At 41.3% G+C, this 15467-nt stretch overlaps 1 protein-coding gene and 1 long non-coding RNA gene across 2 annotated transcripts; one reads left to right on the forward strand and one right to left on the reverse strand.

The window, feature by feature from the left end:
• Positions 1 to 30: 30 nt before the first annotated feature.
• GPR89B (G protein-coupled receptor 89B) lies at positions 31 to 11823 on the reverse strand. Its single transcript, XM_083736981.1, has 14 exons — positions 11620 to 11823; positions 9662 to 9721; positions 8647 to 8750; positions 8364 to 8470; positions 8133 to 8234; positions 7246 to 7366; positions 6643 to 6723; positions 5363 to 5472; positions 4545 to 4633; positions 3521 to 3613; positions 3040 to 3135; positions 2430 to 2519; positions 1740 to 1805; positions 31 to 1633 (listed from the first exon to the last, which is right to left on the reverse strand). Exons 1-14 carry the CDS (start codon positions 11659 to 11661, stop codon positions 1427 to 1429), a joined length of 1368 nt encoding a protein of 455 aa, XP_083593107.1. The 5' UTR covers positions 11662 to 11823; the 3' UTR covers positions 31 to 1426.
• A 479-nt stretch (positions 11824 to 12302) lies between these two features.
• Positions 12303 to 13805, forward strand: LOC310843960. The gene is made up of 2 exons (XR_014563827.1): positions 12303 to 12670; positions 13499 to 13805. It is a non-coding gene; the product is annotated as an uncharacterized lncRNA (long non-coding RNA).
• Positions 13806 to 15467: the final 1662 nt, after the last annotated feature.

Below are 15467 nucleotides of genomic sequence, written 5' to 3' on the forward strand. Positions count from 1 at the left end.
TTTAGACTACAAAATGTATACACATGAAAATACATGGCTAAGGTTTTTATTTCATTTTTTATCATATTTGCTATCCTTTTTTTTTTTTTTATTTCCCACATATAGTAGATCCCTTGACCTCCTCTAGCAACCCTCACCCAAATCTTCTACGATTCCAAACCTTCATCCGTGCATTCTGCCCCCTTGCTGCATCAGGTGGTCTTTCACCTTTCTCTTCAGCCCACAGCCCTCTCTGCCATGTGCTGTGCGGAGGAGGCAGAAGAAGAAGCTGTTGCTCAGTTTCCAATCACAGTCTGCTTGGTGGAGGGTTCCCTGTTCTCTTCCATAAACAGAAGCTGCTGTCCCACTAGTCAAATCAATCAGTACTAAGTCTGGCAACTGTTTCCCCATCAGAAGGGGTGGCAGAGAAAAAGTTCATAGATCATTCTTGCTGGGGAGGAAGCAGAGTGGAGCTGCAGGCCTTTATTAATTGCTTCTTTCAGGCATTTCCTCTGTCCCTTCTTCAGTCTGTTCATGAATATTAGAAGAGAACTTTTGAATCTACCTAACTACAGCATGACCATTTTTAATCCATGTCTCACTGAGCTGCCTTATCATTGCCCTGAGTATCCACTTCCTAGCCATATGGAGGGTTTCTCTGATACACCTAATTCTGGAATCAAGAGGTAGGTTTCATCAGCAATATGTTAGGTTACAGTGGGATCCACAAGGAGGAAAACCAACATCATATATGTAATATACATAGGAATATTTGCTATCAAATTTCTGCATCATTTCTCCTTACAATATGGAATGGAAATGGATAAGGACTGAGCTAAGATCCCATGAAACAGCAAAGGGGCTGAGATATACCTTCTCTGACGCGGGCTACACAGCCCACTAATGATACAGTGACATGCCAACACTAGACAGGGTAGGAACAAAACCCTGGCAAGCAACATTCAGTTTGATTGGTCACAAGCTGCCCAGAGCTGCTTTTGAAATATCCAGACCCTTGGAAATTCACCACTCTTCATTCCATCTTCAGAAAAGTAACTCATTTCCAGAGTCTGTAGGGTTATCACAACAATATTGTGAATTGTTATAAAAGCTGGTTTATTTAGATGTTCGGTTCCAGAATCACTACTTCCAGATTAAGACATTAAAGCAGACATCTTGCCAATCACACTTACTAAACATCACAGAATTGTTTCTTCCCATTCTGCTTTAGAGAGAGCTGCCCTTTCACTCCTTGTGATTTATTTCCACTCAAGGACATGCTTATAGCACAAGGGTTGTTTCTTGGGGCTATTTCTTGCCTCTCCTTTTGCCTACGCTGACATATTTCGTTCTTGTCAAAGAACTGATAATCCATCGCAAAAAAAAAGATGGCAATATGCCAAATACTTTGCTTTCGTCCATCACACAGTGAAGAACCAAGACGGATTCAGAGTGCCATGTGCTTTTCAGGAGCCTGCTTATGCGCCAGGTAGAGGAAGAGGATGCTAGAGAGAGCACTGACCAGAAATATAACATCAAACCAGCGGTGGTAGAAGTTAAACTGTAATTCTCCTAGAACTTCTGTAATGATGGTGCGATACTCTGGAGGCATACTCATTCGAATCAGAAGCACTGAGGACACAAAATACATCCCCTGCAGAAGAGAGAAAGGAAACATCAGGCATCCCCATTTCCAGCTGCTTACATAGCTAAGAGTGGGCAAGAAGTAGCTGTTCACCATTTGGGGCTAAAACACTCACCATTATTTGTGCCAATAACAGAACAATGACATTGGAAGACTTGCTGCTTGAGATAGCATAGAAAAACTGGAAGACAAAACACAGAAAACCATCTATATATAGATATATAATCCAATATGTTGTTCGAAGTACAACATTCTAATTAAATTTCAAGGGACAGTAGAAATGGCTATTCTGTTGCATAATGTCATGGCTTTCTAACCAACAAAATGGTCCGTACAACTCATTAGCTGTCCAATAGAAACGGTTCCAATTCCAACAGTCACTTATATACCCATGTTAAAGACACACTGGGAGCACTCTCTTGCCTTCACCAGTGAAGAATGTGGCTCAGGGAGGGAGAGCTGCTCAGCATGACAACACAAATCATGAGGTTGGTGGAACTACATGCTACGCAGCCTTTCTCAACCTGTGGATCCTCAGATGTTGTTGAACTACAACTCCCATCACCCCTAGCTAGCAAGGCCAGAGCTCAGGGATTATGGGAGTTGTAGTCCAACAACATCTGGGGACCCACAGGTTGAGAACCGCTGTAAGGGGAAGGAGGGGATCCAACCTCGTGGTGCTGCCTTTAGTGTTTGCGTGTGTTGTGTGGTTCTGCCCCAAAATTCTTAAAAGCTAAGTTCTGATGAACTCACACTTTTCTGCTTATACTCATTATATATATAATAAGACTATGTACAGGCCTACCTTTGTGAGTGTAATCAATAAACCCCTGATAGAGGTGACAATAATTATTCCAACAAGGATAAAGGAAATATGCTGAGACCAGAATTTTACCTGCAATAACACAGAAAGGAAACAGTTAAGCTCACAGAGATGCTCATATCTACAGAGTATGGATTTAGTAGGCTGCTTATTTTCAGATATTGTTTATGCATTCAATGTTCTCTGGAGAAGTTCAAGCAAGAATATTTTCATATAAACCTATAGCAGATAAACCAAGAGTTCGTACCAGGTCGGTGTACACAACACTGGATTTAAACTTCTTTTTAGAGTGACTAAAGGTGTATAGGTGTTTAATCAAGGCCAATACATTCTCTAGTACCTAAGATAGGAGTACTGCCATCTTCTGGGCAAACAGAAGACTGGAACTTAAATTTTAAAGATGAATAGTTCTATTGAAAACCCAGTGATACATATGAATTTTCTAAAGTTTTAGAATCACTCACTTCAATACCTACAGAGATTTTTAGAAGTAGTTAGCACATTGAATTAATATCCAGCTCAGAACAGAGTAGAATAAAATAAGAATAAAGGAACACCGAAGAAAGAAGGTGGATTTTAAAATAGTCCTCACATCAAACTGGATCCCCAAATAGTTCACAGTTATCTCAATTCCTCGTGTGACTGGGTCTGTCTTTCCAACTCTGTCAAATACAATATTGATTGTTGCCTGTTGATGAGAGAGAAAGAAGCATCATATTACTTAAGCTACCTTCACTAAAAACATCACACGTACACCGCTGCTTTCACGGGAAATTGCCCAGCATCGTAAACAAGCTACAAAGCATGGATGTGCATACACATACACATGCACACACAACACAAAGAGACAGGCAATACTGCCCAGTGATACTATGTAGTTATAAGATGGACATCACACTCTGGCCTCAAAATCAGTCTTACTGAAATTCAACGAGAGGTCAATTTTAAAAACTGCCTGAACTCTAATTGCTGAATAATATTTACATATTAAGATTACAAGATGCAGAAATCTCTCATTCCAAACACAGCCTTTGCAAAATATAAACTGTCATTCCGATGGCACAGATACATACCATAAAAATTTTCCAGACACAGTAGATTGAGAAAAAGTAGCCCAGAAAGTTAAAGTATTTCCCTTGGAATGTTTTAGAGTATTCTATCCTCTCCTGCAAAGAAGAAAATGTTCAGGTTCAGGAGGCATCCAGATGCATTCTAAAACCAGCACATCATATCTCATGGGTTTCTTAACATGAAATAAAACAATTTCCATCTCATACAGACCATGTGACAGAAAAAGCAAGCAGGCCCCTTTACAGACGAAGAATCTGTGAGGTGCTGCCAGAGCCAGGGTTGCATAGGCCCTGGAGAGTATAAATTCAAGTGACACAACAGAATAAGCCCAGGTCTCCAAGCTTCCAGGAATGCCCTTAATGTTACAACAACATGCATGCTCTCCCTTTCAATAAGTTTCAATAAGGCACACATATTGACCACTTGATTAATAAAGGGAACCACACCTGCATTGATCACTATCTACTTTTAGGCACCCGGCAAAACTTTGTCTCTTCCACTAAGCCATGGGCCTTAAATTATCTGCAGAATTATCTACTAAAGTAAGTGGGATGTGTTATGAATGTATTTTGGGCTTTTACTCTGCTTTAGTTTTATGTTGCTTTTTTAAAGTTACTTTGAGTTAGATTTTTTTAAAAAGTGATCACGACTTGCAAATAGCAATAATATGAACAAAAATATATCTAGACTGGGATAACCAAATACAGCATAAAATTGTGGTTTACTCTAGGGCAGTGTTTCCCAACCTTGTGCCTCCAGCTGTTTTTGAACTACAACTCCCATCATCCCTGACTAGCAAGACCAGTGGCAAGGGATGATGTGAATTGTAGTCCAAAAACAGCTGGAGGCACAAGGTTGGGAAACACTGCTCTAGGGGACATGATCCCAGAGAAGGCTAATGGCTACTTATCAGAGTATCATAAAGCTACGTCTCCTGTATCGTGTTCGCTTGCTGGTAGATTTCTAAAGTCTTTTTTCCCTTTCACCCACCCATCAGGCATGAGAACAGTCCCCCTATGCTGGCACCTTGGTAGCATGCAGGTCAGCAGTTTCCAAGAAAAGCTGCTGACTCAGCTCCTCCAAAGCATCTACCTCCTGCTGGATAACTGCCAGATCTGGTAAATGACAGCTGTCAAGGACAAAATCATGTATAATACCATCCAAAAACAATGCATAAAGTATTTCAATGTTCCTTTTCATTCCTGAGCTATCGCATGAAAAAAAAAGCCTTGACATTTTCTGAAATAACAGGTCCTTTACTTTCTAACTCCTGGGCTACAAATCAGAAACTGTACACTGCTGCCACCTGCAGGATGCACGTTGTATACTAAAATATACCGTACATATAGCTATACTAATCCAAGACAGCTTATCAGTCCCCTGAAAATCATGTTGCTGTGTGTTTTCTGCCTCATGTCACTGGGTATATCCAGCAGACAGGAAAAAGCACCACTGTCATTGCAGTCAGGCAAGGAGGCACATAGAAGGGAAGATAACAGTGCATGGTACTGATATATCGAGGCTACGCAACTAAATCCATGCCCAGTTCCATATTTCCCATCAGCCAACATCTATGATAATTTCTCACTTATGTAGAAGTGGGCATGAGCATAAGTGCCCTCATTAGATCAGGCCCTGGTGCCTAGGCTTGAGTTAAGAGTTGTTCACTCTTGAGGTATGCTAATCTCAAGGAGTGGAAGGTAAGGGATTCTGCATAGTCTGTTATCTGCACAATAGTAAATGGGATCCTTACATTTCCCCCTTTTCCTTTTATCTTAACTCAGCTCCGTTATGGTTTCCCCCTTTCCCATTCCCCAAAGTAGAACTAAGGAAATAAAGGATACTTTCACTGCCTGGTGAAGATGATGCCACACTTTTTATCATCCCCCAGAAACCAGTGGGCTTGTTGTTAACTTCCCCTCTCTGGAACATGTTTCTGTGAACCATCGCTATCCTGATTGGGAGGAAAAGTCAAGTGCTAAAAAAGAGAGATACAAACTAGAACCAAAAACAAGTCATCACATTTCAAAGTTTAGATTTTTCATAATCTGGAATTCAGAACGTTGCTATCAACATAACAGACGAACTTTTGAAAAAGTGTATATTAACACAATTCAGGAAAGTGGTAATCGTGCATTTCCTAAGCAATATCACTAGCTGACTTCCATGTCATTAGGTAAGAGTCAGGAGGCCTCCACAATTAGGTACTGATAAAATAATTTATTTTATTTTGCTCCTAGGTAATAAAGATAATACAAAGCTTTTCTGCAGACTTCAGCTATTAAAGTAACAGCATTAGTTCACAAAGTTTACGTTTATTTTACTTATGTCATCATTTATATGCTATCTATCAGTGCAGCTCATGTCATCCTGAAACAATTCATCATAATATAACATAGAAACTTCTTTACTGAAAACATGATCAGTATTATTTATGCAGTTGGCAGTTCTACCCATGAAAATCAAAACTTGGGTGCCTCATGGAGCATATGAAACAGGCACAACACAGAGGCCACTTCAACTGACTCCCCTTCCTGTGGCATCTAATTCACATCTAATGGCACAACACAAGGGTGGTGGCAGCTCAGCTCAAGGCACTCTTGGAAGAAATGGATACGAGTCATTTCAGCATGATTTGGGGACCAAAGTAGCCAAAATGGAAGCCCTTTGTCAGGAGAGGAACCCACTTGTGGAATCATCACCTCTCTTGTAAAAGGCAAGCAGCGACCAATTATGTTCATTCTGCGATTGCTTAAAACTGAGTTTTTCTCCCAGGCCTTTGCAGGCCTTCAATATCTACCTCCTGTGACCTTGTAATATCTGCTATGGGTTGTTTTATATTGGTTTTTATTTTTGTAGAGCTCTTATATTTTTGCTTTATCACAATTTTAATAAGTTGTATTTTTGTTAACCGCCTCATGTTTTTTTAAAAAATAATAATAAAGAGCTAGTATAAGAATATTTTAAACAAACTCATTCCATCCGGTTCATCAATTTTTTAACTATTTTAGCTCTGTTATTCTCTGATCCTCTAAACGACAGAAATCATCCATGAACTGGCAAGTTTGTGTAATGAAGTTACTTCAAAAGAAGTAAAAGGATTTCCTGCTGTAGTTGGTCTCACCTTTTCTTCTTGCTGATGATCATGTCCATGGTTTGGAGGAGACGGCGCTCCAGAGCTAGAATGTCTGCATCTGTCACGTTCCTGTAACAGACACCCATACAAACCTATTGATATGGTTCTGACTTCCAATAATAGTAATGTCCAACCCAAAGCTTCCCCAATTTTGAGCCACTCCTCTTAACCCAGTTCCAGTGGAGCATAATACAGTAGAACCTCGGGTTGCGAACGTGATCCGTGCGGGAGGCACATTCGCAACCCGCAGTGCAGCGTCTGCACATGGGTGGGTTGCGATTCAGCGCTTCTGCGCATACGCAAAGCGTGATTTAGCACTTCTGTGTATGCGCGAGCGCCGAAACCCGAAAGTAACCCATTCTGGTACTTCCAGGTTTGGTGCAGTGCGCAACCTGAAAACACATAACCTGAAGCGTCTGTAACCCAAGGTACCACTGTACTCATATTCTAGATAGGGTCAATAAAAAGACCGCACGTATAATGCTAGAATCAGCATCCCACAGAGGGGATGGGGGTGGAACTACCAACTCTGAGGAGGCATTTCTGAAAACTTGGCGCTGAAGGAAACAAAAATCAGGAAACACCATTTACCTGAGAAAATAAGACATATAAGTGTATGGGCAATTGACTGCACCAAACCCCGAAAGTAGAGCCATGAGGGTCACCCCAATCACTCCCACTCGACTGATGAGTTGTTCTATGGATAGAATTCCTAACAGAAAAGAAAATATTAAGTTAATTCTGCCACTATGTTCTCGAGAATACAGAAAAGCACCATAGTTACATTTGCACAAATCATTTTGTTCTAAAATTCCTAGCATAACTTCAGTTATTTAGCATCTACTGGCATAATTCCAAAGCGATGTGAATACTCTTCTGTAAGGATACTAGAAAAAATGTTGTGCCATCTCATACACCTCTTGCGATAAGCAAAGGAATACAGGAATACTCAATTTCTGAAGGACCCACCATGTGCTGAAAAATTCTTTCTAGAAATAATAAATTTTATAGGTCAGGATTTCCTCAGGACTTACTATTTTTACAAAACGAGCATGTGATTGCAGGTGTCTGTTGCAACTTTAGAGGGCTAACAAAGATCCTGGTGACATAAGCAGCATCCAAGGCTGCAGTCCTAACCCCACTCACCTGGAGGTAAGCACCACTGAATTCAACAGGTCTTACTTTTGAGTAAACATAGTTAGAACCACAGTCTAAGAAAGAGACCTATGAGTAAATATGCACTGGATTGTGTGGTATGAGTATCTGATCTATCAAGTGTCAACAAAAACCACTCATTAATTCAAAGATCCTGACTTTTCCCCACAATACCATTAAACATGAGGGTCCCTTTTGTCAGCACAGATCAAGCATAAATAGTCAGGTATGCTATGTACAGATACTGTACGCTACACACAGTGATTCATTTCAGGGAGCTCATAAGCAGCAGACAATGAACTGAACTGTTGTATGAAACTCACCATGTTTTGGACTGAGGATAGGAAATGGATCCCCCAGTTTCCAGAAGAAATACATGAATGTTAGCCAGACAACACAGGCAAAAAGCAGTCTGTGTCTGTGCACTAAAATTAATAACAAAGAAAGTCAAAAATTATTAAGGTCGTTATCTATTTGGAATGACAAGTGTTACTTTGGCTGGCAACCTAAAGCGCTTGGGCCACTATAGTGTTTTGAAGTACATGCAAACTTACACAATCGGATGTTGCTCACAACAAAGTAGCCGATGTAAAAGGGAACCATGAATACAAGGACAAGCAAAATCACACAGAGGTTCAACTTCCAGTGAAAATACCTAGAGCTGGAAAATAAAAGAAGGGCTGTTCACTACCAGATCATCACCACAGAGGAAATTTTAAAATCATTCTTAACCATTCATAACTTGACAGGACCAGAACAGAACAAATAAATAAGCCCATCAAAGGCATTAAGGTGACAGTCCTTCTGAAACGTTCTAACATTAGCTGCTATGCTTACCTGCTGTTTAGGACCCCTAGTATCTCAAAAATGATAAGTTCAAACATGGTGCAGGAAAACGCAAAGGTGACAGAGAAGACAACCTGTACAACATACTGCCGCACCTGTAATAAAGCCAGTAGAGCAGAAACAGAAGTCACTTCCACAAGCAAAGTATTTGACATTCATTTCTGAGTGGAAAGAAAATGTCGGTGCTTTAAGATGTAAACATATAATGGGACCTATACCCAAGTTCTCAAATAAGCCTTTATTGGTAGGTTAACAGATAATTATTTCACCTCCTGTAACTATTTTCTCTGACATCTGATTAAATGCAGAAAACCTTTTTAAAATTGTAAGCAAATTAACTCTAAACTGTGTTTTATGACAACTGATCAAACAAACATAACAGTAAGGAGTCCTAAAGTCCACTCCAATGCATAACTACTCACAACTATATCTCAATGAGGTTTGTAATCAAATGAATGTGCTTAGGCTTATGGCCTTAGTAGAGCAGGTGTGCAGAGCCTTTGGCCCGCCAGTTCTTGCTGAACTACAACTCCCATCATCCCTAGCCACTGTCCATGCCTGCTGAGGCTGATGGGAGTTGTCATTTGTTAACATCTGGATTGGTATAAGGTGGCTTCCTAAGTAAGTCCCTGAGTTCAAGAGGGCTTCTTCTCAGGTAAGCAGGTATAAGATGGTATAACAATCTGAAGGAGTGAGATTCCCAGCAGAGAAACTGCCAGCCAGGGCAGAAGGTGGAGGAACAGGCTTTTTCTTATTCTTCCTGTCATGGTCAGTTTCTGTAAGGTTTCCCTCATTGACTACTATAGGAGAAAATAAATCCAGGGGTGGCAGAATTTTGCAGCCAGTTTGGGGACATTTCAGGAGAACAAGGATGCTTAGGATCCTGCAGATCCACTGACATCTGCTTCAGGATTGTTTCCTAAATTATTTGAACTCAACTTTATATCTTCCTGTATTGGCAGCTTCACTTTCAGGTCACAATAAAGTTACAGTTGATGGTCCCCACCTCATAATCTTTGAAGAGCCGACGCATGAAGAACAGCCACCCAAATCCAAAGAACAGCACCTGCAGAGGGACAGAAGGGCAGTTAACAGTTTCAAATTTTGCCGTTTCAAAATTCTGAAATCTTAAAATTTCTTAGTACATGCAAGTATATTTCTGCTTTCAAAGTAAGATACTTGATACACTAAAATAAAAGTTTTTTTTAAACTGTGGTGTAACTAGATTGGGATTTGTTTCTTCCTAGAACAAATAAACAGTATTGTAGGGGGGGAGAGGTTTCTAAAATATGAAGCCATGCAGTGTTAGAAACTGAGATTATGAAAACTAGTAGCTAAATAGCACCTTAAACCTAGGTTATGGGTACAACAACAGAATGTCTAGGTGTGCTTTTATATAACAAGAATACAAAGCTGAAAATAAACTGCAGATAAAATATTATGTTCATTTTTCACATGGTCTAGTGTCCTTCCCCTGCCCAACCCCGTAATATTCTTAAGAGGGTCTCTTCTCCAGTCTTCAGAGAGTAGCTGGACATGGGGAGCCAGAAAAGCATTCTCCTTTCCTTCCGCTCTACAGTTTTAATCTGAAATCTCAGGCACAGTACTGCACACAGAGATAAGAAACTGCTCATGCTAATGAAATTCCCTGTTGCAAAATGCACCTTGAACAATGGGAGTTTCAAACACTGAAACCATGCCACATGAGAAGATAGCAGCAATACTTCATCTATTTGTTCTGGCACATTAAAAACAGAAGAGAGTGGGAATCAATATACTTTTTATTCAAAGTTTTGAACTTCTGGAAGTATGTGTCATTAGAACACTGACAATGCAATCCTATTGTATTTGTTTATGCCACCTTTCAAGACAAATCTCTTCCAAAGTGGCTTGCATAACAACACCATAAAACAGTTTTTAAAATACATATATTATCCAACTAAAGCATAGCAGCAGTTTAAAAGTCCTGCATACAACTTAAGAAAATGCTGATTATAAACGTCTATGTTTCAACATCCTTCAAAAAACTAACAAAAGTCTGGCCATAAGTACTTGAGTTTCGAACTATTTGTAAACGTTTATTTTAAAGAACTGTAATCCACCCTAACACACTAGGACACCCAAGATATGAAATATAAACATGGTCATCCTTACAAAGGAATTTCCTGTGCTCATGACCCACATGTGTTTTTGTGTAAATGGGTAGGTTACAATGTGCTTTTACTTTTTCTTATGTTTTTAAGTTGCAACTCCCTTAGACACCTTTGGTGTAACAAGCAAGTAGGCAGTTTAATTTATAATAATACCACAAACCAAGTATGCCAAGAACCCCACAAGCAATCTGAAGAGCCATGGATAAAAATGGACCCCATAAGCCACTTCTGAAATGCAGCATCCCCTTTAACAAACATGGGGAACAAGTTGAAAGCTTGCAGTTGGCAGGGAGGGAGAGACAGAGAGAGCGCTTGCCACATAAGGTGGGAGGGCCCTAGCCCACCTCCCACTCTATTTTGGCATAAGCTGGCAGAGGCCTAGTCTACAGATGCTGCACAATGAGCTGGCAGAACAGGTGCACCTCTTCAGAGTACAGGTAAATGTCATTGCTCCTGGAGGTTCCTGCAAGTGAAAAATCTGGAAAGAGAGAGCTCTGCAAGCAGAGAAGTCCCAACCCAGCCCAATCCCTTCTGTGCCACCGGGCTTGTCTCTCTTTTTTCCTTTTTATCATATTGAAGCTACTGGAAAATGTGGGTCTCTTCCCCCGCCCACTTTCAAAAATGGTACAGTCCATCTTCCTCCACCTGCAGCCGGAAGTGTTCCCGTCCACCTTCCTATCGCCTCGTTCTGCCGAGCTTAAGTGGGATGAGGAGACTAGGAAGTTCCAACTCCTTTTTCGGGGGGGGGGGGTGACATAGCTGTGGCTGCGTGGGGGGGGGAGAAAGAGGGAAGGAGCGGGGGCCTCGTTACCTGAGATACGACCATGATGCTGGAGTCAATCAGGAAGCTCATAGTGGAGAGAAAACCCTCCCGAAGGGGAGAGATGCGTCTCTCTCACACACTCAACCTCTCCCCCTCCCCAAGTCCCAACGGCCACTTCTCCCCTTACTCAGTCGGGCTCGCGAGCGTCAGCTCAGAGCACCTCGACTTGGCCCCGCCCCTTTCCGCTGCCTCATTACAAGGCGCCACGATCGGGGAGGCGGGGCCACGGAGTCATAGAACATAGAGATAGGAAATGAGAAGAATAGCTCATCGCCTTTTCTGGAGATGGAACTTCCCGGTTTCTTTAGGTGGCTTCCCCAACCACCTAAAATAAAATAAAACGAAATTACTGTAGATCTAACCTGCTGGGGGAAGCATGAACTGCCTATGCTGCTGCTGCTGCCTTCGGAAAAGCGGAACACGCTTCTGCCCAATAGCAAATATTACATAAAAGGGTTATATATAGAGAGAGAGAGAGAGAGAGAGAGCGCATTCCGTTGTTTTCTATGGGTAACTCTCATTTGTAACGCAGGCGAATAAAGGCAAACTAGGGTCTGAATATAGAGAGACATCCACCATACATCTATACATGTATATATCTATACATGTTTATAGCTGGGAGGGTCAAGAGGGGGCCTTAGAGATAGGATATTAGAGCCCCTCACATAACTTGCATTTCCGATATTAAACTTGCGCGAGTCCCATAGAGGCGAGGCTTTGGGGGATCAGGAGGACGGAGCTGAAGAAGCGACCGGGGAAGAGGCTGAGAGGAGGGCGACGCAGGGGCGTAGGCAGGATTTTTGTTGTGGGGGAGCAGAACCTCAGTTAGCTACGTACTTTTATGGATTTAGGGGTGGGGCAGCTGCCCCTCCCTGTCCCCCCCCCCCTTGGCTACGCCCGTAGGGCGACAGCGGCTCCCTTTCAGCTGGGAGTGCTCGGTAGTGTGGGTCGCCGGAGGCCTTAAGGGACGGCACCCGGCGGGCTTCTCCAGCAACTGGGGTTCCGGTTAACAAAAGGGACTCTGCAAATCTATCTGCCGGTTGTTTTTTACTCCTGTGTAATCTCATTTTATGCCGCTTCCTTGCTGTTTTTTTAATGCACCTGCTCCTATCTGAAAATAAAATGTGCTGTCGTGCAATTTATTTGGAGATTTTATTCAAGGTGTCCCGGGGTGATCATTAAGTAAAGGCTTGTTTGAACAAAGGCCCGATTTATACAGGGTGAAGGCAGCGGGGAGGGAGGGAGCTCTTGGATGCATAGCTTTCGTGGTTTCTACATTTGGCTGCCGGCCTTCGCAAACCAGAAATCGAATACCCGGGTGAAGTGCAAAACTCTTGTACTGGGCTTTATGTGCACATTGGCTAGCATACATGAGAAGTGGGTGTATTTATATGTGACAGGTCAAGGTGGGTGAAGGAGTCTGTGTACTGCACAGATTAGACTTGAAAAGGGGTAGATCTGTCAGCTCTGTGATTTGTTTAAAAGTCTCGCAGCCTGATTATCTGCTTAAATCAATCATTTAAGTTGCACTATGCTCCCTTTTCAGCCTCAATTTCACATCTGTATTTGCAATTGGATAAATGTATTATCTTAAATCAGGTAGGGAACCCCCAGCCTGCAGGTGTGGGGCAGGTAGAGATGCAGCTGCTAATGCGCAGTTGGGAGCCTTAAAGTGCACTCCTGGTTGTGTATTGGGAAAGGAGGTTTGCTGTCACTGCTGATCTGTGGTGAGAGTAAACCTACTGGGACTGGCTGTGCTTCTGAGTTCCTTAGGAAGGATGCCTGTTGAAAGCAGGGCTAAAGTCACTGCCTGTCATGTTATTGGCTGTAGCTTCAAGGCTTACTTAGCTTGGATTTTCTTTACTAGTGTGACTTGCCACACCACAGAGGAATAATTGATCACCCGACTGTCGAAGTGGTAGGCTGGATTTGGAAGAACCAAAGATCTGGCCTGCTGGCTGGATCTAGTTCACCAGCCCTATCTTAATAGGTTGTTGTAAAGATGAATGGGATTTTCAGAGTGGGCTGTCGGAACCTCACAGAATTGGCTCAAGTTACCGTAATTGTTCTTTGCCTTTACACAAAAGAAGAAAGCAGTGTCTGAAAAAGGGGAAAGTACTTGAGAAACAGGACTAAATATGGGGCTTTGAAATTAAAGATTGACTACACTGTCAGACTTTCCCAAGTGCATTTCCTTGTTTTTCTTGGAAAATAGAGGCTCACAACCATTGTGAAGTTGTTTATAGGATAGATGTCATCAATCACAACAAAAAAATTGCTGGTCCTTTTAATATCTAGTCTAGATTGCATTCTGGTTTTGGAGGTGTCTTGATAATAATTCTTGAAATCTTCGTTTCTGTCATAAACATTCTTTGCTCTCTGTAATAGAATGCATGCACATGGAACACTGCTGAAAGCCCAGGAATTAGGGCATTTCCCAAGGGAAAATCCAGTCGGAGGAGAAGGTTGCTGTAATCTGTTCATCTGAATGGCACCATGGGATTTTAATATGCAAGTAGGCAAATGCTCTGCCCCAAATAAACCCAAATATAAATTATAAACTAAGATATTGGCAACTGTTTTGTCCCATGCACACAGACTTCAACTCTTCCCTTCACAATCCAACCAGTTAAACCAGCAATCTTAACCATAGCTTTCCATTACATCCCAACTGGGAAACTGGTTACAAGCTTCACAACCAGCCAGGATATTAAACAAACTTCCAGCTGTTATTAGGCCTCAAGACAATTGTATCAATACAAACTAATCAATAACACTGAAACATCAAAAAAATAGATAAAATCTGTATCTTTAAATTTTTAAACATTTAAATAATGATTCTAAAAACACTTTTCAAAATTGCACTTCTGTAGTTGTAAAAAAAACCAAACTCTTAATACAAAGACTGAGTGACCTAAACAGATTGCACAGAAGTAATCACAAGTTTTCTGACTTACCATGTTCATGAATATACAACACTGCTGTGAAAATGCAAAATGTTTTGTGGAGGAATATGAATGTTCTTTTCTCAGTATCGCTTTACCAGTGAAAATAAAAGCATTTTATTATTGGAAAGCAATTGAGCGTCCTACATAAGTGGCCCTTATCACCTAAAATCTAGAACACTTAAGATGATACAAAGTGATTTCTCTTGTCTTGTTGGGTCCCATGGATCTGAACAGGTTTAACTGATAGAATCTGTGTGCACCAAAAACTTTCATCATCAAGCCCCCTTCCCTACCCTCTATGGAGCAGAGTTGCTGAAGAGACCAGCAGTTTCATTTATGTGCCTGTTTATCAAACAAAGAAGAGCTCACATTGGGATTATTCTCCGTCATGACTCTGAAAGGCAGCTTTGTCTGTGAACAGCAACATTGCTGCTTTTCCGGCATCAAATATGGTCTATTTTTAAATGTAAAACTGCATGTTCAGTAAGAAAGTGAATGATGGGAGTCTGGGATCGTTGTACAGACCTTGTATAAACTCACTCTATAGCCTATGAAATTCACCTGCTGCGCACAGCAATGTAATATAGAACTAATGTGGTCTATTGGATGGTACATTGGGATTTGACCTAAGGAGCCTAAGTTCAGTAGCCCTGCTTGAACATCAAATCACTTGATTGCAATTTTCAGTTTGCTTTCTGTGAACTTGGAATAATAACGATCAATATCACATTCTGGAGAGGAATGAGATAAAGGCTATAAAGAAATTTGAACATTACAGTGCTATAGAAATGACTCATTTGCCTAATTTTGGAGCTCATATTCACTTCATTTACTGGGAACACCTAATAATAGCAATCATTTTATTGCACTCACAATTAGAGCTGGTTC

Source organism: Podarcis gaigeae (genome assembly GCF_964106915.1).
Source record: "Podarcis gaigeae genome assembly, chromosome: 4".
Classification (NCBI taxonomy): Eukaryota; Metazoa; Chordata; class Lepidosauria; order Squamata; family Lacertidae; genus Podarcis; species Podarcis gaigeae.

What these genes read in the sequence shown, in the direction of transcription:
- GPR89B (XM_083736981.1), bottom strand. Translation starts at nt 11,661, where the DNA reads ATGAGCTTCCTGATTGACTCCAGCATCATGGTCGTATCTCAG. An exon ending in ATCATCAGCAAGAAGAAAAG is followed by an intron (nt 5,473 to 6,642) that starts GTGAGACCAACT and finishes CCTCCCAATCAG; the next exon opens with GATAGCGATGGTTCACAGAA. An exon ending in CTGACCTGCATGCTACCAAG is followed by an intron (nt 3,614 to 4,544) that starts GTGCCAGCATAG and finishes TCTTCTTTGCAG; the next exon opens with GAGAGGATAGAATACTCTAA.